Source organism: Scardinius erythrophthalmus (assembly GCF_964197995.2).
Source record: "Scardinius erythrophthalmus genome assembly, chromosome: 21".
Taxonomy (NCBI): domain Eukaryota; kingdom Metazoa; phylum Chordata; class Actinopteri; order Cypriniformes; family Leuciscidae; genus Scardinius; species Scardinius erythrophthalmus.
The window spans coordinates 16,525,845-16,550,104 of NC_138241.1; the positions used below are offsets into that span (position 1 = coordinate 16,525,845).

A 24,260-nucleotide genomic window follows, 5' to 3' on the forward strand; every position below is an offset into this window, starting at 1 on the left:
TCTAGATGGTCTGGATCTGGCACAACTTACCCCAGGCCCTTTGGCACAAATCACCCCAGACCCACAAGTTTGAAAAACTAGCATGATCCAGCAGTTAAGAGCTAACATCATGCTAACTGTATAGACTCATTATGTAGACTACTAAAGCACCAAAACAATTGTGAAATGTTTTCAAACTTGTCTATAATTGTTCAGACACTACAATCAAAAAACCTTAATCATAGAAATTTTACTTTGAAAGGGAAAAAACAGTTTTTTTGCAGGACGAGTAAAAAGTGATTGCTTTTCAAAATGGCGTGGTCACATGACCAATTTCTTCTATGGTTTTACAGAAACAAGGGTGGAACTACTTCCCCCCCTGGCACAAATCACCCCACTCTCCCCTATATGGGAAAGTAAACAAACATACAAAGAAAATCCAGGAATAAGACTAGTTAAATGTTTATTGCCTTTATATACTGTGCCACATGAAAGCATATGAATACAGTAAGGCATTAAACAGGACATTTCACAAATCATGAATATCTAACCCCAACCTGCCCTACTATTTTATTTCTAACAATATCTTAACTATTTATCTCTTGTTGCTTGTTAAAAATTGTTAGATGATAAATGCTTTTTAAAATAAATAGCAGTCTTTCTCAATGTGTTTATAAGTTATAGGGAAAATGTAAAAAAAAAGAAAGAAAAAAGAATGTTACAATTGCTCCTTTTCTTTTCTTATTATTTTAAAATGCCAGAAATGTTCTGAAAGCACTTAATAACATTAAAATAATACATCAATTTATCATTAGAGTAACAATACCTTTTGTATAGTAACAATATATGTTTGTGAAAGAATAGAGCACCATCTGTCCTCATTAGATCTATCTTTTTCTGTCTCTAGGGCAAAGCTGCTTGTACAACGCTGACTTTGTACAAGTCAGGACTTTTCTTATTTTAGGGTTGGTCAGAATTATCACATATTTGAAAGTTCTGTTTGGGAACAGATAACACTTTTGTTCGTTTTAAAAAAGAAACATGTTTTTCAGGTTAGCTGCCATAATGAGGAACTATACTTTATTCTATACTATCTTACATGTAGTTTGTAATGAGAACGTTACACTTGACTTGAGGCAATGCTATATTTGTCACCTCTTGGTAGGTTGAGGATTTGTGGCATTTGAGCTTGACTGGAATTGGGGTTGGATGTGGAATTTAATGGCTCTTTTGTGGATTTTTTTATTGGTTTAATCCTGTTTTTGCTCTGCATGCATTATGTTTACGCTGGACTGAACTCGTATATTCCTGCAGAATTCTGAGTGAGTATTTGTCCCATCTGATGAATTCTTCTTAAGGGATGATGTTTCAACCAATGTACTTTAAATTAGGTCCAAAGGCATCTACCAGGTGCGAAAGCCCCTTTACATAATTCTAAAAAAGCCTTTCATGGTTGTGTTGACTATAGGCCTTTTAAAGAATATAATTATTTTTGTCCTAATTTAATGCTTTATGCTAAAATGTTGATTATTATTATTGTGTATGAGTGTCTCTCTCTGTGTGTGTGTGAGTGTGTGTGATTGAACACTTGTAAGAGTGATCTAAGTGAGAGCCAAGATATTTACCTGCACAAATGTCAACATTCACGGATGCATTATGTTGCCAAAAAGATTGACCAGAAAGACTCAATTAACCAGAAAAACTATGTATTTAAAATTATTTAAAAAATATTTTATAGAGCCAAAAGAGAAAGTATAGTCATTTAAAACGAAAGTAGGCTATCCTCAGCAGTGTTGGGGGGTAACTCATTACAAGTAACTCGAGTTACGTAATCAGATTACTTTTTCCAAGTAACTAGTAAAGTAACGCATTGCTTTTAAATTTACAGCAAAATATGTGAGTTACTTTTTCAAATAAGTTACGCAAGTTACTTTGTTTTCCCATTTATTGACTGACAGCTCTCCTGTCCCCATGTTGTGAGAAATTTGGGAGTAAGTGCTGAGGTATTGTATGTGAACATGATGTTATTATAGTTCTAGACTAAATGTGAGCATGAATTTACTCATCTCACATCTCAAATAATCAGTATTCTTCAGAATGAATAAAAACAGTGAAATGCAAGATCAGAATACTACAAACCTGCAATAAATAAATCTAAAACAAATATTTGTATGCCTTTAATCTCACTTTATTGGCCAATGTACTTGCTGTTGATCTTCGATGATTCAGCAAAAATGACTTTAGATTTTTTATTTATAAGTTTATTTAGAAGTTTATTATATGCAATCTACTGTACACATTTCCATTTCCATGAAATATGAATTTCATAAGGGGCAGCGAGATTTTTTCAACAATGAGTTTTAATAAATAAACAAATTAAAATGGCATATTTTTAATTCAGAATTTTTATTGGGTTTTGTTAATGTACTACATGGAGCAATCGTCATAGACGGTCGACGATTATTGTGTCATCATCATCAGCCTGCGCCTGTGTCGGAACTGCGAAGATGGCGTCGGCGGATTTAAGAGGTACTTTATCACGTATTTCACGAATTGTTTTACAACGATGTTTTATTCGTTGACAGTTTTATTCCCGTCAAATCCTTTCACCATCACATTAAAATGCTTTACAAGAAATAAAAAAATAGATTAACAGAACGTTTGCTTTGTCAAGCCAACATAATCACACTCTTTAGCATTGTCGCTGTAGTTTGTTGTTGAAGGAGGCGCGCATTATTTTCTACTGTGTATTTTATTGTTTTTGTTTGCTTGTTTTTTCAGTGACGGAAATATTCTCATTCGAATATGATATATATATATATATTTTTTTTTTTAATGATTAATTAATTATTTATTTCATTCTTTACCAGAACATAAAAAATAAAACATTGGCAACAGATCACAAGTACATTCCAACATAAACCATAGATATAGCTACATCGTCAAAAAACAAACAACAACAAATATGTTCATGTTGACCTGCCAATGTTTTGCAAAAGATACGTGAAATCTTGGGACCTACTTAGACCTATAGCTGCTAATCCATTTTCCCTTTTTACCAGAAAGTAATATATTCCATTAAAAGAAAATCAGAAATCGCTTCAGAGATCCATTTAAGAAAAATGCTCTTAAGGGCAGCATAAGTAAGGAGACTAAACAATTTCCTGTTTGAAGCACTCTTTATATTATTATCAGCAGCACCTAACAAAAAAATAAAGTGGATTGAGGTCACATCGTGTGTAAAATATAAGACAAAGTATATAAGTCATAGAATAAATATAAGTCTCCTACAAATTTGTACCCAATAGGCTTTAATATTTATACATTTCCAAGTGTAGTGAACAAAGTCTCCTCTTCTACTTTGCACTTCAGACAATGCAGAGAATTATTTGGGTTAAACTTAGGTCTGCGTAACGGGGTAATTTGGAGACAATGTAAAAGTTTTAAATGTAGCTCAACTGTACAAAATGATATATTGCCAAATTTGCATACTGTCCAAGTATCTGCATTAATTGAGAGCGCCCCAAATCTTGCTCCCAAATAGCTTGGGTTGCCTCACTATTGACTTTTGCTCCTTGTAAGAGAGCTTCATAACGGTGACCTCTCAGATATATTATTCAGATCTATTATTATACAATGTTTTTTTGTGTTTGTCAGATAATCTGCTGGGCATCTCGTGGGTGGACAGTGGCTGGGTGCCCATCCTGAACCCCAGCAATGTGGTGGAGTATTTCTCTGAGAGGAGCAATCCCTTTTATGATCGCACCTGCAACAACGAGGTGGTGAAAATGCAGAGATTAACCCTGGATCACCTCAAGTAAGCACTGCACAATGCTTTTAAAATCTGGGTAATGTATATAGTGGATGCGTCAGAATCTATTCTGCATGTCTACGAGTTGGAAACACAAAGACAATATAATATAAAAAAAAATAGGCTGAGCTGCAGTAGTTGTTTGCGTGCTTACTCCGTGTTTTGTGTGTGTAGTCAGATGGTGGGTGTGGAATATATTTTACTTCACGCTCAGGAGCCGATTCTGTACATCATCAGAAAGCAGCAGAGACAATCACCAACACAAGGTGAGTTTCTGCATTGCTGTTCAGTTTCTGCTGTCTGTGAGGCTGTTTTTTTTGCTTTTAGTATCATCATTATGTATCATAATTTATGAATATTTTTCATTTGGTGTCTGCGTTGTATTTTTAGATTATACATTTTTGTATCAACTGTAATAGGGACGCACGATACATCAGCCACCATATCGTTATCGGCCAATATTTGTTCATTTTTAATGTTAGAAAATTTGGCCCATATATTAACGCAAATAAATAATGGATTATTTCCTTTAGCTGAGAAACTTCAGATGCGCACTGTTCGCCATTAGAGTGTTTTGAATTGTTTGAAATATGATTGGAATCACTTCAAAAAAGGAAAATACAGTGTAGTGCAAGTCTGTCATATAGGCTACATAAAATGAAATAAATAAAATTAATGAGAACATTATAATTGTGTGCTTGTGACATGGCTTTTAATGGTAAGAATTGAGTTTTTATAATGGATCGGTATCGGCTAATATTTTCATATCGGTACATCTCTAAACTGTAATGTTGATCCAGGTCAAGTTGCCTTTGACATAGTTAACAAAAAGGACAACGTTAAAGCAGTTTTAACATGGAATGTTGTTGCCAGTGTTTGAGATAATGACAATAATAATAATTATTATAATTATTATATTAAAATAGTTTGGCTTTCTAAAAACACCATTGTGAATGTAATATGGATTGAGACACTTTCACAAATAAGGTTTGAGTCCAGATACAAGTCAGTGTACTTTTTTTATATTTATTATTCTCTAGGTTTGAGATCTTAAATTTGCTCTCAAAGTGCACCAGATTGATTAGTTTAAAGTAAAATTTGTACACAATTATCTAATCATGTCCCTGGAGCTCCCTAGAGGGGCCGAGGTCCGCCCGTCATAAAATCCTGCGAGAAACAAAATTGAAACATAGCATGTTGTTACTGTATATTTTGAAAAGCAGCATAATTTAGTACTTTTACTTTATAAATGTGGTTTGATTGAAGACTGACCATTAAATGAACATTGACCAGATTAAATGCTTTCATCACTAATACATAAAGTTTCTGCTGTCTTATTTGTTACAACTTTGTTTCCCTTATTCTGCAATCACTCTTCTGTTTGTGGTAATTCTTATTGAGAGATTAAATTGCAAGAACATTTTTAGATGACAAAAAGTTGTTTCAGAGGTTATTACTTTGATAAAATATTACAATTCTTTTCTGAATTTTGAAATAGTCAAGTCACCTTAATTTATAAAGCGCTTTATACAATACAAATTGTTTCAAAGCAGCTTTACCATGATTAACAGGAAAATAAGGATCAGTGATACAAACTTCATCAAATATGAAACAAATAAAAATGTTGCTATAAAGCAGCTCTACATTAGACATTAGTATCAATATTTTGTTCAAATCAGTTAAGTGTTGATTCAGTTCAGTTCAATAACTGTAAAGTTAATCATTTATGAAGCTCATTTCAACTATAAGCATCTCTACAGGAGACGATAGTGTCATTATTAAGCTCGAGTCAATGTTGCGAAATTAGTCAATTATGGAATGAAGTTGTAATAATGTGCACTGATGAATTGTACATTGTAATGCCAGGAATTTTTCCTTTTGTTCACTTTATATTCAATATGCTAACATTCAATTTCTAAAATCAAAACATTAAAATCTTTTTGCATGTTCTGTTTCCCTTCCCTGCAGTGATCCCTCTTGCTGACTACTATATCATAGCTGGAGTGGTGTATCAGGCGCCTGACCTGGGATCAGTCATCAATTCCAGAGTGGTGCGTTTATAAACCTTAGAACAATTTAATAACTCCTTTCTCTTATCAGTATGAACATCAATCTTTTGTTTTGATGTGTCCCAGCTCTCAGCGGTTCATGGGATTCAGTCTGCGTTTGATGAAGCAATGTCGTTCTGCAGGTACCACCCGTCCAAAGGGTACTGGTGGCACTTTAAAGACCAGGAGGAGAAAGGTGAGAACACACACAGAAGCAGGAAGCATCTTTCAGCAAGTACATCTGTACCTATCAAAAAGTGTTACATTTGTGTGTTGGATGTGTTGTTATAGAAAGGGTAAAACCTAAATCTAAGCGGAAAGAGGAGCCGAGTTCTTTGTTCCAGAGGCAGAGAGTTGACACGCTGCTACTAGATCTACGCAATAAATTTCCCCCAACTTTCTATCAGGTATTACTTTATATACACATGAAACATTTCTAACTGGTTTCTGAATAGAAAAAGGAAAATTTCGTTTAAATTCTCACTGATTTTTGTGTCTCTGTTTCAGCCCAAACCAGGAGAGAAGCCTGTCCCAGGTGCGCAAATACATACTCATACAATGCTCATAAATACATACTCAACTAGGTCACACACTACAGATGAAAATCACAATTCAGTTTTATAAATACTTCAACTAATCTGTATATAAGCCATATTTGAAAAACATGTAAAAATTCAGATGCAATCACAGTCAAGTAGTGTTTGACATGATGCTGAACAAGAATGACAATGTCCAGTGCAGTTTCAAAGCAATTTAAAAAAAGAATGTCCTGCAGTATATTTGAAAAAGCAGCATATTTTTGTTTTGGTGATCACTCGCCATCACTCCTACTTAAGGAAGCTTGTTTCCGCCACAAAATAAAACATTTTAAAAGATAATTGCGACTTTTTATCTCACAATTGCGAGTTTACATCTCGCAACTGACTTTATTTCTCAGAATTGCGAGATATAAAGTCAGAATTGCGAGATATAAAGTCAGAATTCTGACTATTTTTCTCGCAATTGCGACTTTATATCACGCAATTCTGACTTTATAACATGCAATTGTGAGTTTATATCTCGCAATTCTGACATCTTTTCTCAGAATTGTGAAATATAAAGTCCAATTCTAAGGAAAAAAAAAAGATGGACTTTTTTTTTTTACCACAGAATAGTTTACTCATAATAGTTATCTCACAATTCTGACTTTATAACACGCAATTGCGACTTTACATCGTGCAATTCTGACTTTATATCTCCCAATTGCGACTTTATTTCTCAGAATTGTGACTTTATATCCCGCAATTGCAACTTTATTTCTCACAATTCTGACTTCATATCTCGCAATTGTGAGAAAAAAAGTCAGAATTGTGAGATAAAAAGTCGCAATTATTATTATTTATTTAATATTCAGTGGTGGAAACAAGCTTCCATACCTACTAGCCACTTTGGTTTATATAAATATTTTAATATATACATTTTTCTATTGTATTGTATTCTATATAGTATTGTCAAAAATATTGATTTTTTTGATAGGCTACTGAAATATCTGAAACACTTCCAATAATACTCATATTTTGCAGAAAAGATAGGCTACACGTTACTAGCTGCGCTTTCTCTCTCTCTCATCTCTCCGACGGGGTTTCACACAAACCCGACTCCCCTCACTCACTCGTTTAATTTGCTCTGGATGAATATTGTTGGTGTTACAGGGCTTGAAATTTGGCGTGGGATTGCGTGTATTGTGCATAATTTTACTCATTTCCGCATATTTTCTGCTCTCACCCAAAGTGTGCGCACACAAAGCTGCCTCTTGGTACTAAATTGAGAAATTTTTCGCTGCTTATTGCACTTAAACAGTCAAACACACAAAATAATCTTGCCGAGTATTCACATAAACACAGTCAGTTGTGTTTTAGTTGAACGTAAACGGTTAAGAAAGAAAATGCATGTGTAATCTTGAATCCGTGCATCAGGTCTTAAAGTGACAGAGATAATATCAAAAATATCTATATGGCAGTTTCCCCCCATGCTATCGACAATTAAAATTGTCAAAAAAGTTAATGTCAATGGACAAAAGTATTGGGACACACCTCATGTATTTAGAATGCGATGTCATTACAGTCACTGTTGGTGTAACCATATAGTATGTGTGTATAAACTTTTGTCCATATAATTTTCATTGCTAATATACAATATATATAAATATCTCTCTCAAATAAATATCTGTCTGTCCTTAGTGGAGGTAAAGAAAGAGCCAGAAGTGCCAGTTGAGCCTGTGAAGCCTCAAGAAGAACGAGAGACGAAACCACCCGCCCCTCCTGGCCCTGCCCGGCCGGCCCCACAAACTACACCCAACAAACCACCACCTGAGAAACGTGCACGTCTGCAGTAACACTGTTGCAGGACTGATTGCTGTACAAACCTGTGGACAGTTCTCTGCACCAGTTCTCTGGACTGTTACGGTTATTATATATATAAATGATTTTCTTTGTAATTTAATAGTTTTTGAAATAAGGGAACTGAAATGTGTGTGTATGTCATCATCTCTGTATGTCATTTTCTATATTTCAGTGTTTCTGAGTTGTATCATTCACAGTGAAAATAAGTTGTTTTTCAGAACCTCTTTGCAATGTCATTTATAATTCAAATAGTGTACAGACTTTTTTTCTGCCTATTAAAACTCTGTTTTTGTATGTTCTTTGTAAGTGATTCAATTACTACGTAATAATGAATTTATAATTCATTGATTGTCTATAATGTCTCCCTATAGAGATTATATATTGCGCAGCGCCCCCGTGTGTTCGGATTGGCACTCGCATCTTTTGCGCTTCTGCATAAACGTGACCTGCGCTCTCTATGTAGTGCTCTAGAAACAGACTCATAGCCAGCAGCAGATCTGTTCTGATCTGATGAGAATTCAGTGTTATTCATATTACAGTGACAATTAGCTCGACCTAAATACTGCAAGCCATGACCTAATTTCATACCTGTCAACACTTGGATACCAAAATACGGGAAATCTGAACGCGGGGGGGGGGGGGGGTGGAGGGAATGGCGGGGGGGGGGGGGGTGGCAGAGGCAGGCTAAATAGACATTAATTGCGCAGATATTAACATAAATAAATACATACATACTATTCAATTAAAATAAACATAAGACTTATTCATGTTTCTCTATTTATTTTTATCAATTGCAACAATTAACTACATTAATTAATCACGATTAATTGCCATTAAAAAAAACTTACATTTTATAATGTAATAATTTCACAATTAATCTCCAAATTAATGTAGAAAAACATAAAACAGTATATTTTAAATATTTGTCTAACAGGTAGGAAAAATATACAGAAATTGAAGTTATCAAACAGTTTGCACTGCATACAATTTAAATTGTACATAGATTAATCCTTATTAAAGTAAAAAAATATCTTTAGTCAAGAGCAGTGAGTGCTTTTCTCTGTTACCGTTGTTCTTTGATTAACTTTACTGACAGAAAGCTTTATTGGCTACTGTCTCTTTAAAAACAGCCGCTGACGGATCTCACACGCGTCTCATTCTCTCACAACTCTTTACTTTCATTTACGACTTTTTTTTTTTAACTAATAGACTGTTCAGACTGTTCTTATGAGGATACTCGACAAAACGGACATTTTGACATAATTGCGTGTGTTAATGCCATCTCTCTCATGTTCATCCTCGGATGCTGCTGTTCTTTGCGCGATTTTTCCCCCCAAACTACTTCAGTGGAAATCCCGCCCTGCAGCCGATTCTAAAGATTTTATTGGTCATGTGAATCACAGTACTGATTGCCTACACCAAACACTGACCCCTAAACCTACCCGTCATTGTAACCTTAACCAATGAAATTAGCTGCAGGGCGGGATTTCCGCTTAACTGGTTTGCGCCCTTTGGGATTTTTTAAAAAAAATTATAGAAAGATTAAAAATACGGGAGAAATACGGGAAAATATTTAAACGGGATGATAGCGGGATAGCAATGTAAAATACGGGAGAATCCCGGGAAAAACGGGAGGGTTGACAGGTATGCCTAATTTATTGCACCTGGATGCGCACAGTAACCGCGCCTACAGTAAAAATGCATAATAGTACAAAAGAATCATGTTAAAAATATTTTTTTCGAATACTCATTCGCTCTTAGTATAAATACATAACGATACGATATAATCTTTTTTTTTTATCCAACAAACTCAGTAAGAGGATGTGATTGTTTATTTATCAAATGTAAACAGGTTGCAAAAAAACAAAACAAATCAAAGCTTTTAACAGTATCGCCCCAGATGTTTTTGTTGGACGATACTCGCGTTCGCCGCGCGGAGGCGCTGCAGAATAGCCCGTATCTCTGGCACGCGCAGCGCCACTTTCTACACGAGCTGAGCGCGAGCTGCCGGGTGCGCGCAGAGCACGATGGGACGGGAAGCGCAGCTCTGGAGGACCACAGAGAAGAAGATGGCTGCGACGGGGCTCGACGGGCCAGCGCCGTACCTCCTGCTCCGAGACGGCTAGAGAGGGGATAGGGGGTAAATATGGGGTCGCAGACCTTGCAGATTCTGCGGCAGGGCGTGTGGGCGTCGGTGACGGGCGGATGGTATTACGACCCCCACCAGAACACCTTCGTGAACGCGCTTCACCTTTACCTGTGGCTGCTGCTGCTCTGCCTCCCGTTCACGCTCTACATGGTGAGAGATGCAGCCGTCGGGTTTCTTCTTCTCTCCATCCCTCAGTCCTTATCAGCCCATCTCTGTCATCTCTATCTTTTCCTCATTCTTTATCCATCTCTCTCTCTCTCTCTCTCTCTCTCTCTCTCTCTCTCTCTCTCTCTCTCTCTCTCTCATGATCCATGTAACGTTACATCCATTTCCAGTACTCACAGGCTATGTTTCTGTGTATCCGTCTGTTTTCCATAGTCATGGAAAACCTAGAAATATATTTTTTTCCAGCTGAATCGGTTCAGTTCTGGCTTGTTGAGTCTTTGTTTTGGTCTTGACGACATGTTTTGACAGTTGAGTATTTTAGACCTGATGTCATGAGATTTGGTGCGTGTTTAGTCTTTCTCTGCTTTAAAGGGATAGTTCTTCGTGTCATTTCAAACCTGTTCGACTTTGTTTCTGTGGAATACAGAAGATGATATTTTGAAGGGCATTGGAAATAGGTAACAAAACTGTTTGACTTTCACTGAGTGGAAAAAGATAATCAAAATAACTTCTCTTATATAAACAACATACAGAGCGATTCCATAGAAAAACCTTTCAGTGAATAGTCCTTAAAAGAACCCTTGTTTCTTAATGTGAAGAACATTTTAGTAATCTTAAGAACCTTCCACCAGTAAATAACCTTCAGTACAATGTAAAGGTTCCAAAATGTATTCCTGTGATGCTAAGCTGAGTTTTCAGTGTCACATGATCCTTCAGAAATCATAATATGCTGATGTGATGTTTTTTGTGGAAACCCTTATACACTTTTTTCCACATGATTCTTTGATGAACAGAAGTTTGAAGAGCAGCATTTTTTTCTCTCTGAAAAATATTACAGACCCCAAAATGTTTGAATGATATTAAAGGTTCTTCTTCACAGAACCATAGATGTCAGTAGTAGATGCCAATATTTCGTAGTATTGTGCTTTTGATCTAATCAGCATTTATCAGTGAATTGTTGTGACACTCAAAACAGCCACAGTGAGTCCTGATCTGTTTTAATTATAATCATCAAAATGAGCTGAACAGTGAACACAGAAATGTTAAACTTCTTTCACTCTTTGCAAAGTTCAACCCGTTCCCACCTACCCATCGTCTGTTTGGTTATTAAATAGGCTATATCAGCTCATTTTTATTACGCTTTCAGCCACAAAAGTGTAGTACTCTCAGCCGTTTGCCACATTTGACATATTTAAACCAATTCTGCAGAATTCCCCAGATTTTATTTCAGAGTCATCACAGAAAATGCATTGAAAAAAACATAGTCAAATTCCATCGTTATCATAACGACTCATGTCACAACGAAATCCCTCTTCACTGTGAAACATTATACTCCTGTTTGCAGTCTATTTATAAAAAGAGACTTTAATAGGCGTCATGTGTATAACTTTTAAAGCCATGCCTGTTCTGTGGGTGAGGTCTCAGGTCTGTGTATTAGATCTGTGATGGAGCGGCTGGTGCCACTCAGTCCATATTTAACTTCCTGCACAGATCCATCCATCCGTCTGTCCATGTAGGTTCTGCTTGGGTACTTTATTGCCTTTCAACCACAGCTAAACCACATCACGTAAAGTCCTGCAAAAGTGCTGAAATAATCACTGAATCAATAAGCAATAGATGAATGTGCTCCTCTGCTTTTTGAGGATAAATATGTGTGTGTGTCAGATATGGAGAGGTGTTTAGTCCACAGATGTCCATTCAGTGCCAGGCTGTTTTTAGCCTCTGCCCTGCGGTTGCGACTGAAATATTGTTGCCCCTTTTCATAACCCCGTAACTCTGTATAACCGAGTCCTATTTTTGTATATGATATTTATACAACGGAAGGATGTTAATAGGCTGAAATATGTGAGCCTATCACACCGTCTAATGCCTTGGTTTGCTTTAATGTCAGTATTTGAAACGATGTGGCTCTTTTATTAATTCATTGATGGGGAAATACAATAGATCAATAATAGATCTAAAGATTGTACACAATCTTTCAGAAGTTGTGCTCGGTAAGGTTTTTACATTTTAAATAAAAATGTTAGTCTTTAATGTTCACCAAGGCTGCGTTTTGTACAGTTAAAACTGGAATGTTCTGAAATATTGTTACAAATTTAAGTAACTATTTTATTTCTGTGATGGGAAAGCTACATTTTCATCAGCCATTATTCATAATCCTTCAGAAATTATTTTAATGTGCTGATTTGGTGCTCAAGAAACATTTCTTATTATCATCAATGTTGAAAACAGTTGTGCTGCATATTTTTCAAGATGAATAGAATTTTCAAATGAACAGCATTTATTAGAAATAGAAATCTTTTGTAAAAATATAAACATCTTTACTGTCACTTTTAATCAAATTAATCCATCCCTGCCGAATAAAAGTAGTTATTTCTTTATAAAAATGAACTCAAAACCACAAAAATGACTTATTTTTTACTCATGTAAAATCTCTTGCTGTGTGTCTCTCTCGGTAGGCCTTGCCCCCCACCATGGTGATTGTGGGGATCTACTGTGGGGTGATAGCAGGTATGTTTGTGCTGCTGAAGGCCGTGAATTATCGCCTGCACACCGCGCTGGATGAAGGGGAGGTGGTGGAGCTGCGGGCCAAAGGGAGTGAGGGGCGGGTACAGGGGGCAGAGCACCAACGTGAGGGCACCGGCACCCGGCAAGAACACTCAAACGGGCCTGGGTAAGAATCATTTATTGGTTTACTCAAAAGCCACTGCACAGTTAATGATTTTGAGCTTGTACAAACGAGTCTGATTTAGTTTAAGAAGTTTCTGATTTGGCTCAAGAACAGTTTTGAATCATTTCAGGTTCTGAATTCTCTCAATAAAGGTTGTGATATAAATCATCCTAGGGGTTAAATCTTCTCAGGAAAGGTTCTGATTCAGTTTAGGAAAGTGACTTATCTCAAGAAAAGCTTTTGAATGTCACGTTTTACGAGAAGGATTTCGAATCTCGACAAGGCTCTGATTCCACTCTGAACGGTTCTAATTCATCTCAACAAAGTTTTGATTAAGGGACAGCGCTGTTACTCAGCGGTAGGGATGTTTCTGAGAGCTAATCTGCTGTCATGCTGGATCCATTCATCACCCACTGAGAGAGAGAGAAAGGGAGGAGGGGAAGGAGTGAGTGAATCAGGAGAACTGATATAGAGCCTTATAAACCAACACACACAAACCTGATGCTCTTGTTTGTTTGCTCAGAGGAGTCAGAAACAGTCTGCAAACTGTCAGAGAGTCAGAACACATTAAACACAGTTACTCAAATCATGAATCGAGCATTTTTGAAGCAACACCAAAGATTCTTTTGTACCTTAAAATAATGTTTCCAAAATCGTTTCAGTGGTTCATCAACTCGTAACAGGGTGAACGGCACTTCTGCATTCGCTTTGCGACCCTCTATCTATCGGCTATAACCGCACTATGCAAGTGCCAGATTGGGTAGCGGATCTGTAGTTCGAATGAGACATAAGAAACTACAAATTTGACTTGCTTTACGGCAAGCGTTACAATAGCAAAAAATGTCATTATTTATTTATTTTTTTCGTTTCTGATGTCGCAATACATATAATTGTCTGTGGACATTGATATTTCCAAAGCCGGTGCTGGATGAACAAATAGCGTGCGTGCGACGGTTGGCTAAGGTAATGGACGATTCCGCTTCCAACCTGTAGGGGGACCGAAGAGGAAAAGTGCTTTGGTGTTGCTTTAACTACGTTTTTTACAGGCATCAGCAACTTTTCTCTTTTACATATTTATATGAAAAAGAGAAATCGATACTGGATGTACTATAAACGCACATCTGGAGGGACATTCCTGGTTTATCCAGGTCTGTACTTTCACTAATTAAGAAAATAAATGATATTTCTGCTTGAGTTCCCCCTGAGCTGAAGAGCTCATGTGTTTTTAATTTGTCCAAAGACCCTCATGTATCTCCTGAAAACTGCCTCTAGCTGCAACAAAAAAAGAGCAAAAAATAAAGGCAGACGTTGGTAGGTGAGCTCTGGCCGTGGGGATTACCATTCACCACCACATTTTATTCTCTGTGGGGCCAATCAAAATAAACCTCCTAAAAATATTATTATAATCTCCCAAAAAATGAAGAGAGGGAGGGTGATCTCTGCCTAATGGGTGGCAGACATTAGATAGATGCTTGCAATGATCTCCTCTCTGCTGGCGCCTGTGCTGCTGTGCAAGTTTGATCATAAATGACATCGTTAACTCTCAAACCCTCGGGCTGTTCCTGTTAGTGTGTTGCTAGGTAACTAACCTTTTGTGTGTGTGTGTGTGTGTGTGTGTGTGTGTGTGTGTGTGTGTGTGTGTGTGTGTGTGTGTGTGTGTGTGTGTGTGTGTGTGTGTGTGTGTGTGTGTGTGTGTGTGTGTGTGTGTGTGTGTGTGTGTGTGTGTGTGTGTGTGTGCAGGGATCCAGGGGGTGGAATAGAGATGTCCGATTTTGCACGGGAGGAGACGCCACCGGTCGACTGCAGTTCACGGAACTCTTACGTAGGAATGGACTCCAGCCATCAGGTGCGTCTGTCTGTCTTTTTTATTCCGTGGAGGATCCAGAAGGGGGCTTTGCTTTTTTTTGCCTGGATTTCTTTTGTTTGTATTTTTAAGATTCAAAGATTTATTACCACTGCACATTGTTAGTACCACCACAGCCAAGAAAGTTTTTGGAGGGCACTAACAGCTGAGGACTACAGATGTTACCATGAATTGTAATGTAAACAGAACATTCTTTGCTTCAAAATAAGTTAAAGATGAATAATTGCTTTGTGGTTATGAATAAGATTGAACACCCCTGCCATAGTTACCTTACATTTTTTTTATATTATATTCCAGAACATAATTTTTTCTTTGTTTAGGGTCATTTATAATATACTTTTATGTATATTGAAACATAATACATTTAATATAATTTTAACAATGAGTATAAATCATATATATTATTAAGTAAAACTATAATTAATATATATTTTTATTTTTAAATAAAATATAAAAATATGTTTAGATATATATTTATTTTTATTCATTTACAATATATTTATAATATACATGAATATAAATAACATATTTTTTTAAATATTGTAAATGTTTACAATATTCAATATTACAAATTCCTAGTATTATTTACTTTTCTGCATATACTGCACTAATTCTGTTGTAAAATATGCGATTATTAGTTTTTGCTAAATGAAGTTGTCCTGGTTTAGAGTCTGTGTCTGTTTCTGCTGTATAATTGGTGAAAGCTCAGGGGTGTTATGTTCTGGCTTATAGCACTGCTTGTCCCAGACTGTCTGTCTGTCTGTGTGTGTGTTTGGTCAGAATCTGTTGGTTGAATCGTGAAGTCATAGAGTTGAAACAAAGTCTAATTGGTTATGTTGTGATTAAATGACTGTGATGTGTTTTTGTGCATGTCTGCTAAATTAGTAACAGTGATGGGAAGTTACAGACATTATGATCTCATGTAAATGACTCACCAGAGCTTGTTTCATCTCTCTCTCACTCCCAACAGATAACCCATGGAGGCTCAGTCACAACCAAACGTGAGACCTTTTTTTAAATCTCTTACAGTATTAGTATCTAGTTAAAAAAATGTGAACCCAAATTTTTTTTTTTACTTGCCTTCATTTAAACCTGTATGACTTTCTTTGTTTTGTGGAACATATATATAGAAATGAAATTCACCTTATCATAAAAACCTGGTGCAACCTGCTGTGACGTTAGAGACCGGAAGAGATGTTAAACCGAGGTCCTGACTCTCTGTGGTCATTAAAAATCCCAGGATGTCCTTCGAAAAAGAGTAGGGGTTTAACCCTGGCATCCTGGCCAAATTTGCCCCTTGGCCTCTGTCCATCATGGCCTCCTAATCATCCCCATATACTGATTTGGTTCATCACTGTCTCCTCTCCACCAGTAAGCTGGTGTGTTGGGCGTTCTGGCACAATATGGCTGCCGTCGCATCATCCAGGTGGATGCTGCACATTGGTGGTGGTTGAGGAGATTTCCCCCTCTATGTAAAGCGCTTTGAGTACCCAGAAAAGCGCTATATAAATGTAACAAAGTATTATTATTATTATCATCAATCACACACCTTGTGAATGACAGCAGCTGGAACATTACAGGGTGTTCTCAAGTGTTCAGTAGAAGTTGACTTTATTGAGTTGTTAAAAACTCAGAGGACAGTAGTGTGAACCAGGTTTACTATAGCTATAAATAGAAGTGTTCAGGATCAGAGAGAAGAGTTTTTCTGCAGACAGCAGCGATATGTCAGAAGACCTGCAGTACTGCGGGCCACGTCAGGGATGTGTTTGAATAAAGCTGCAAAGGTGAGAGAGAAGGAGGAAGAGAGGAAAGAGAGAGAGACAGAGAGAGAGGGCGGATACGTTAAGTTAATGAATAAGTTATAAAACTTGACCTTCTCTGTCTGTCTCTGTCTGTTTGCAGGGGCAGGTGTTGGAAAGGCTCCCGATGGCATTAGTTTGAGTTTGGCTCAGAGTTGCAGTCATGACCAAGGTGTGAATCTTAATTAACATCAGCTATAGTATAATGCAATGCAAATTAGTCTTTAGAAACTCTGAAAGTTCACTATTGATCTCACTTTAAGAAATAGTTCAAGAATTCTGTCATTATTTACTCATCATGTCATTCTGAATCTGTGTGAAGTTGTTTTTTCTGTGGAACATCCAGACATATACTGATGTATATCAAAACTGTGCTTATAAACGGACAGACTTCAACGAAATCACCAGCAGAAATCAGTTGTTCTGTTTACACTCTAATGGCAATGATAATTTTATTTTTATTTTAGTCACACATGCGATGAAACGCGTTTATGTCCTCAGCAGAAGTGAGAATTGGTTGGTTAGGCTGCAGTTTTTTAAAACTTTTATTCAACTGTAAAGTGTTTCGTAAAAGTTGAAAACCTGTATTATATAGCTGAAATTATTACTGACATGAAAAAGGTTGTCTGAGTCTTTCGAAAACCAAAAGTTTGTGATCAGTACAAAAGCTTGTTGTGAATAATGAGATGACACAGAAAGGTTACATCAGCACTGCACTCTGGGCTCGGACTTTCTAAAGCACATAAGCTAAAGACCTTATGGACAGTGTGGTTTTTGGATAGTGTGCAGAATGGAGTGATAAATGAGCAGATGACTGTATCAGTTATTAACACTGCATCAGCACTCATGAAACAGTATGTTTATTAGGGATGTCGATATGTCTCAGGGCTTGTTTTAAAATTTTAAACTACAATTCTGGTTCATCATTGAATAATGATTGAAAATGATCTATTTGGCTATTTATTAACTTTGTCATATGGCCCACACTGCCTAACGGTGCATAAACATCGCAGCTGCAAAAATCAGCTCAGTGCTGCTCAAAATACTACAACACCTTCACATTGGGTTGTGTATGTAGCGAGTGTACAGATACCGTGTCAATTTAATAAACTTTTGTTATCTCAGACATCTATTCACAATAAAAGCGAGCGTCCAAACTGCAATATGTAATATAAATGTAACAACTGCAAAGCAAGCAAGTCATTGCTTTTGATAACATAACATGCACTCATAAATCATTCGCAGTAAGACCAGGATTGTCCATTAAAAAGAGGGTAAATTTTGACCCCCACGTCTGTATAATTTTTACACACTCTGTTATATTTCTCTTTCCCTCTAGATTTGATGTCGGACCCAAAGATGTTCTGCCTTGTCTCCAATGACTCTTTTGCCTCCATGCAGCCTTCAACCTCATTGGCTCAGGACCTTTATGGCTCCACCCCCCACCCTTTCAGTCAGTCTCTGTCCTCTTGTGACACAGAAATTACTGCCCATCTTTCCACCCACTCACAGTCATTTCGCAAAGAGTCATCTCGACCTCGCGGATTGCCTCGCACCTCAAGTTCTGCAGGATCTGCTTTTCCAGATCCTTCTCTGCCCGAGTTCAGCCTGTACCCTCCACCCCGCCGGGGAGGACTCGATCCAGTCTGTGAAATGGAGGCCTCCAGGTCACAGAGGGCGACGGAGAGCTCTGAGCAGCCAGACTCTGGAACTCCCAGCACTTCAGTAACCGAATTCCACAGATATCATCCGAAGGAGTGCCGCAGGATATCACAGTCTGTCTCCCGAGAGGTAGGGGAAGGAGAGTGTGCTGGGGAAGGGGGATCTGGGCTCTACCAGTCAGAGGGTGTTCAGGGGGGTCGAGAAAGAACAGGTGGACGCAGTGCCGAAAGTTTGCGGAGTTTAAGCACACGCAGCAGCGGCTCCACTGAGAGCTACTGCAGTGGGACAGACCGGGATACCAACAGCACCCTGAGCAGCCTGCACAGTGAGCAGACCAGCTCCACGCACGTAGAAAGCCTGCTGTCGCTGTCTGGGGATGAGAAGGTAAATGCGGGACACGCCGACCCGCGTAACTCTAATGTGGCCTCGGGGGAGGCTAATAAAAACCCCCATGCCAACGAACTTGCCACCAAATTGCCCACTGGTGATGCTCCCAAACCTGCAAACTCAGAGGGTCAACAGGGGGAGGGGACTGTGGAGATGGCGTCAAGGACTAGCGTAGATGTGTCTGCTGGTCTTTCCCACCAGCACCAGGAGGCGGAACCAGACAAAGTGCGATCCAAAACAGCCAATCTTGTTCACCGGGCTGCCTCCTCGTCTGCCGCCACCCGGAGTGGTCGGCGACGGAGCGGTAAGCAGCGTGCAAGTAGTTTTGACGCCAGCAGGCACCGGGAATACATTTGTGGACGTGGCATGGCAAAGCCTCGGTCGGCAGTGTTCATGAAAGGAGAGGAAGACTCCAGTGATCAGAGCGAACTTAGTTGTGCCTCCAGCCTACACTCCACCCACCAGCTCAGCACAGACTCCTCATCCAGCACACCCCACTCCTGCCCCTCTCCCGAGGATCGGCGCGGACCCTCGCTACTGGCCAAAATGCACGGAGTGCAAACTCACAGTCAGAGAGATAAGGAAAAGGAACGAATAAAGGACAAGGAGAAGGGCAAACGCAGAGCTACGCGACGTACTCCGAGTACAGGCAGCGCCAAAACTCACGCCCGGGTCTTGAGCCTGGACAGCAGCACTACTGCTTGCCTTAATGACCCCCATCATTTGGGGGCACCAGCAAGTTCTAGACCCCTTACCACTTCCAAGTCGGACCTGGAGGCAAAAGAGGGGGAGGTTTTGGATGCGGCGTCCCTGCTGGGAAGGGCCTCTCAGCTTGAGTCAGTGACCCGTTCCAGAAACAGCCTGCCCTGCCCCATCTCCCTCAGTCACACACAAGACGCAACGACAGGATCACGGGGTGAGCACACAGTAATGCGATATTGCACATGCACTTACTAAAAATGAAAGTTCTGTCATCATTTACTCACCGTCATGTTGTTTACCAGGATGTCCACACGGCTCTTTTCCATGTAATGAAAGTGAATGCTGAATATAAAAAGCAATATAGTAAACTCAAACAATATGACCCATAAGCTTTGTGTCTGGAACGCAATGTAACAGAAGTAGTGACAGATCTTTTCTTTCATATTATGACATACATCCAAGTGAAACGGATTATTGAAAAAGAAAAAAAAAATTGGGTGGGGACTTTGTTTGTTCTATTAGTGGTTGTTGATTGGATGGAGGACGATCTGAATGCGAGCTTGCAGTTGATTGTAAGAAAGGGGCGGAGTTTAAGGGGCCTGAACGATTGGAGAAGTCCGGCATACATCACCAGAGAAAGTCGGGTTTAAAGTTTTTTTGAATAAAAATTTCAAGGTAAAAAATGTAACATTCAGGGATGAATCATTCAAAGTAAGATCAAAAAGGTGCATTTAGTAAATAGGGTGAATTTCCATTTCATGCCAAATTTAAGTCGTTATTAACTTTCAAATCTAATTCATGTTTGCATATGTAAGGGATAATCCTCGGCTAGCTGTGCATTAAAAATTTTAATGCACGACGTGGAGACGAAGAACCTCTGCGGAGTGCATTAAAATTGTTTAATGCACAGCTAGCCGTGGATTATCCCGCTTCTACCATTGTGGAATTGCCAGCATTGACAACTTGTTGTTTGCTGCTCAATATTTGAACAGAAGGGTAAAATTGACAGTTATTTTTGTCAGTTAAGGCTTGTTAGATCTATCTCTGAGAGAGAGAGAGATGAGATGAGATGAGATATGCGTACCTGTGTCTGTTCAGCGTCTCTCTATTAACAACAAAACTGTGAGTTTAATTACTTCAGAATAGTGATGTAACCCCCTTGTTGGTGAGAAATATAATATAGTGATTCAGTAGCAAAGCTATTTTATTTCTAAAAGTCACGAGACAGCATTGATAAGTTTCTGTGCTCCTGTTTCTGTGCGTGCGCATCACGGACTCAACTCTGGGTGTGTGAGTGATGTGTGTGTATGTGTGCTTCAGTGAAAACAGCGCATTAATGTTGAACGGTGATTGAACTGACTTGGATTTACCTGTGCATTAAACGCTTTTATTGCACTTCCAGCCGGAGTATTCAGACAGACCATGGTATAAAAAAATATTCCATGACAAGGATGTGGCATTGCAGATTTGACATCAATAATGTAGATGGTCAATAGTTTTTTAACTGATTGTGAAAAAACTGAAATTTGAAAATGCACGTTTTCAACTCAAATTAAATTTTTGGTAAACAACAACATACATTTTTTTTGTTCCTCACACAAAGCTATTTGTCTTGAAATCTCCTGGTCACCATTCACTTTCATTGTCTGGCAAAGAACAGCGTGAACATTCTGCCTAACATTTCCTTTTGTGTTGTTTGATGCAAAGAAATCATACAAGTTTGAAACGAAATGAGGGTGAGTAAATGATGAATTTCCATTTTTGGGAACTGTTTCTTTAAGTAGGGATTCTGAGGTCAGTCTGAAGTGCTAGACATCTGAGGTCTGCAGCAGGTTAGAGCTCAGATGGATGTTTTTCAGCAGAATGTAGCCAATCAGATAACAAGCTTTGCCCTGAAGCTAGTAGATGCTAATGCAGTGTGTTTTGCCAGTGCAGCTGTGACCCACAAACCCCTGCAGAATTACTGATGTGTTACTCTGACAGCCTGTTGAATCTATATCTGGGAGATCTGCAGGGTTTAGTCTCTCCTCTGGTCTACAGTGACCATTCAGTCGTTGTGCACCTTTTGCTTGTGTGAGAATGAATTGCGATATCAATGCTGTTTCAGTGATTCTAAAACGTAATGGCCCCTGTTTACACCTTTATCTACTGCTGACCACTTGTGATCAGATGCTGTGTTTTTGTGTTTGGATAGTACAAGTATAATATATTGAGGTGTGTGCGATGTTTAGATGTCTGTGTTATGATATCGTTTCTCCTGTGTTTGCACTAGTGCTTTGAGGGTTTGAAATTTTAGCTGTGTTTCTGATGCGCTTTGTTTATTTGTAACAGTAACTGGATCATGTTTGATGGAACATTGTCTAATGTTCTTCTTGGTCGTGCTTCTGTTGTCTTCTCTGTAGGCTTATTACTCACAAATTAGCTGGTCTGAACATAGAAAAAGCATTGTTCTAGAGAAAACCATTGTGCCTGTGTTTATAGCCCTTCTGATCCTGCGTGAGATTGTTTGGACTGTTTTATTGTAGTAATAAAGTTTTTCTTTCAGTGATGAATCATCAGATCAGGTCAAAGTTCATCAGCAGTGGGAGTGCTGCAGTTAAAGTCCATGTTTAGAAGAACTGCTTGCAAAGAGGGTTTATAATGTTACAAAGGCAATGTGATTAACCATCTGGATGCAGAAAGATGACGAAGCAGTTTTAGTTATGTTTTTCACTGGCTGTTTGGTTGCAAACTCATCATTACATTGAATTTTTCTTCTTCTTCTTCTTATAACCACATTTGTATTCCGGTTCCAGATGTTTCTTCCAATATTGCCTTTTTTGACTGCATGTTCGTCAAAACTTTAAAAACATCACAGCATTTATTTCCATCAAGAGGTGCATACATTTTTGGTCAAGACCTTGTATTGACACTGCAAGAGTCAAGCACTCTGTAAAGTCTCCTCCAGCACATGAATTTAAGGTGCCAATTCATGTGTGAAAATTATTCTTCATGCTCCCAGTCCCTCCCAACCATTTTTTCACAGTTTGAGCCTGATGAATTACGACATTATACATTTTTTTGGCCGGGTAGTGTACATTGTGTATATATGTGTATATGTATATGGGTTCAGTGCGGGGTAATCGAGAATGAATGTGGGAAAGTCACATGAAGAGGAGGCAATGCCTCCATCATGCTATGATTCGATATGATTGGTTTGTGTGAAAAATCCTACCTCTTGTTTTTGTGCGCGTTTTCATCTGCCTGAATGAAGATAGTGAAGCCGTTAATGGGAAGACTAGGCTAATTAAAAAAGTAAACAAACAACTTGGCCATTTCACCGCTTTGTCGTGTCAAAATCAAACTTGAAATGGGCTGAAAACATGATGACTGTGGGGGATTTTAGTGAGCAATCAGCTTGGTGAAATTAAAGGTACATCTTTGTGTCTGTGACCAGTGTGTACAAGCTTGATGAATCCTGAAAATAAAAATAAAAAGAACAGCTGAACATTAGTTCACAAATAATATACATTGTTTGAATTGTTACTGCCTTTAGTTATTATTGGAATAAATGTAAACATGTGTAAAAACACTAACTTCATGAAATTAATACTTGGTTTTAATAAATAGAAATTTACATAGTTATTGCCAAAAATATAGGCTAAAATAGAATTGTATTTGGTCTCTCTGCTTTATGTAATGTTTATTTAAACTGGAAAATGAAGTGTAACGGACATAATTTTACATTTGATATAGGGCCTACTACAGTATAGGCCTGTATAAAAAAAAAGTGAGGACTTTGCCTCTTCATTTTAAAACACCTCCAATATATATATATATATATATATATATATATATATATATTAAACATATATATCACATACTACTTTATAAATATACTCCTTAGGGCTAACTCAATTTGTTTTGCATTAAATATGACATGGATAAGCATCAGACTCTTTATATTTTGCATTGGTGTGTTTGATGATTCTTATGTCTACACTTGTCTTCCAAGAGTGCAGCTTGTGCTTGTATGCTGCATTGCATGCTGCTTGTTCAGTGAAAGCTTATTTTTGGTGGCTCCCCTATTGATGGACTCCCTCCTGCCTTTCTCTTTTACGGCAGCCCCAGGGAACGACGACACAGTCACATTTCGCCGAGAGCGTAGTACGTTTCGTCGGCAAGCAGTGCGTAGACGGCACAACGCAGGAAGTAACTCCACACCCCCCGCCTCTCTCATCGGATCCCCGCTCAGGTACGACTCGCCGGGGACTGATCGGCCAATTGCAGAACAACAGCTTTGACTCACCTGTTCTGATGTTCACGTCATCATTCTCCTTCCTCGTTTACTTACACAACTTTAACTCTCATTTCCACGCTTCTCTGGGGCACTGCATGAAATTTAACGCTGAGTTTGCTTGCTTCCCTCTTCTTACCACTTTACAGACTTTTAACCTTTCCTCAGAGTACCAATGTGCTGGTACCGGAAGCCAACGTTTTTGCATGTTGCCTTTCCATACACTTCATGTCTTAATTTTGTTCTTGCATGAGTTCTTTTTATTTTTTTCCCAGTGTCTATTTTTTTGGGCCTTTTGGGGGTTTGTTATCCTGTTCTGATAAACCACGTCACCACGTGGAATGGTCTAACTTCACCCCCACTGTC

At 38.3% G+C, this 24,260-nt stretch overlaps 2 protein-coding genes across 2 annotated transcripts in view; both read left to right on the plus strand.

The window, feature by feature from the left end:
• The first annotated feature begins 2,430 nt into the window (after positions 1–2,430).
• med6 (mediator complex subunit 6) lies at positions 2,431–8,531 on the plus strand. The gene is made up of 8 exons (XM_081350708.1): positions 2,431–2,508; positions 3,637–3,796; positions 3,965–4,056; positions 5,759–5,841; positions 5,926–6,034; positions 6,130–6,245; positions 6,346–6,373; positions 8,058–8,531. Exons 1-8 carry the CDS (start codon positions 2,487–2,489, stop codon positions 8,210–8,212), a joined length of 765 nt encoding a protein of 254 aa, XP_081206834.1. The 5' UTR covers positions 2,431–2,486; the 3' UTR covers positions 8,213–8,531.
• A 1,674-nt stretch (positions 8,532–10,205) lies between these two features.
• The window catches only part of pcnx1 (pecanex 1), a 37,403-nt gene continuing 23,348 nt past the window's right edge, over positions 10,206–24,260 (plus strand). The window contains exons 1-7 of the mRNA XM_081351661.1: positions 10,206–10,518; positions 12,993–13,207; positions 14,945–15,050; positions 16,039–16,069; positions 16,971–17,039; positions 18,207–19,832; positions 23,723–23,852. Of these exons, the coding sequence (XP_081207787.1) occupies positions 10,366–10,518; positions 12,993–13,207; positions 14,945–15,050; positions 16,039–16,069; positions 16,971–17,039; positions 18,207–19,832; positions 23,723–23,852 (2,330 nt within the window). The 5' untranslated portion in view covers positions 10,206–10,365. The remainder of the gene's footprint in view (positions 10,519–12,992; positions 13,208–14,944; positions 15,051–16,038; positions 16,070–16,970; positions 17,040–18,206; positions 19,833–23,722; positions 23,853–24,260) is intronic.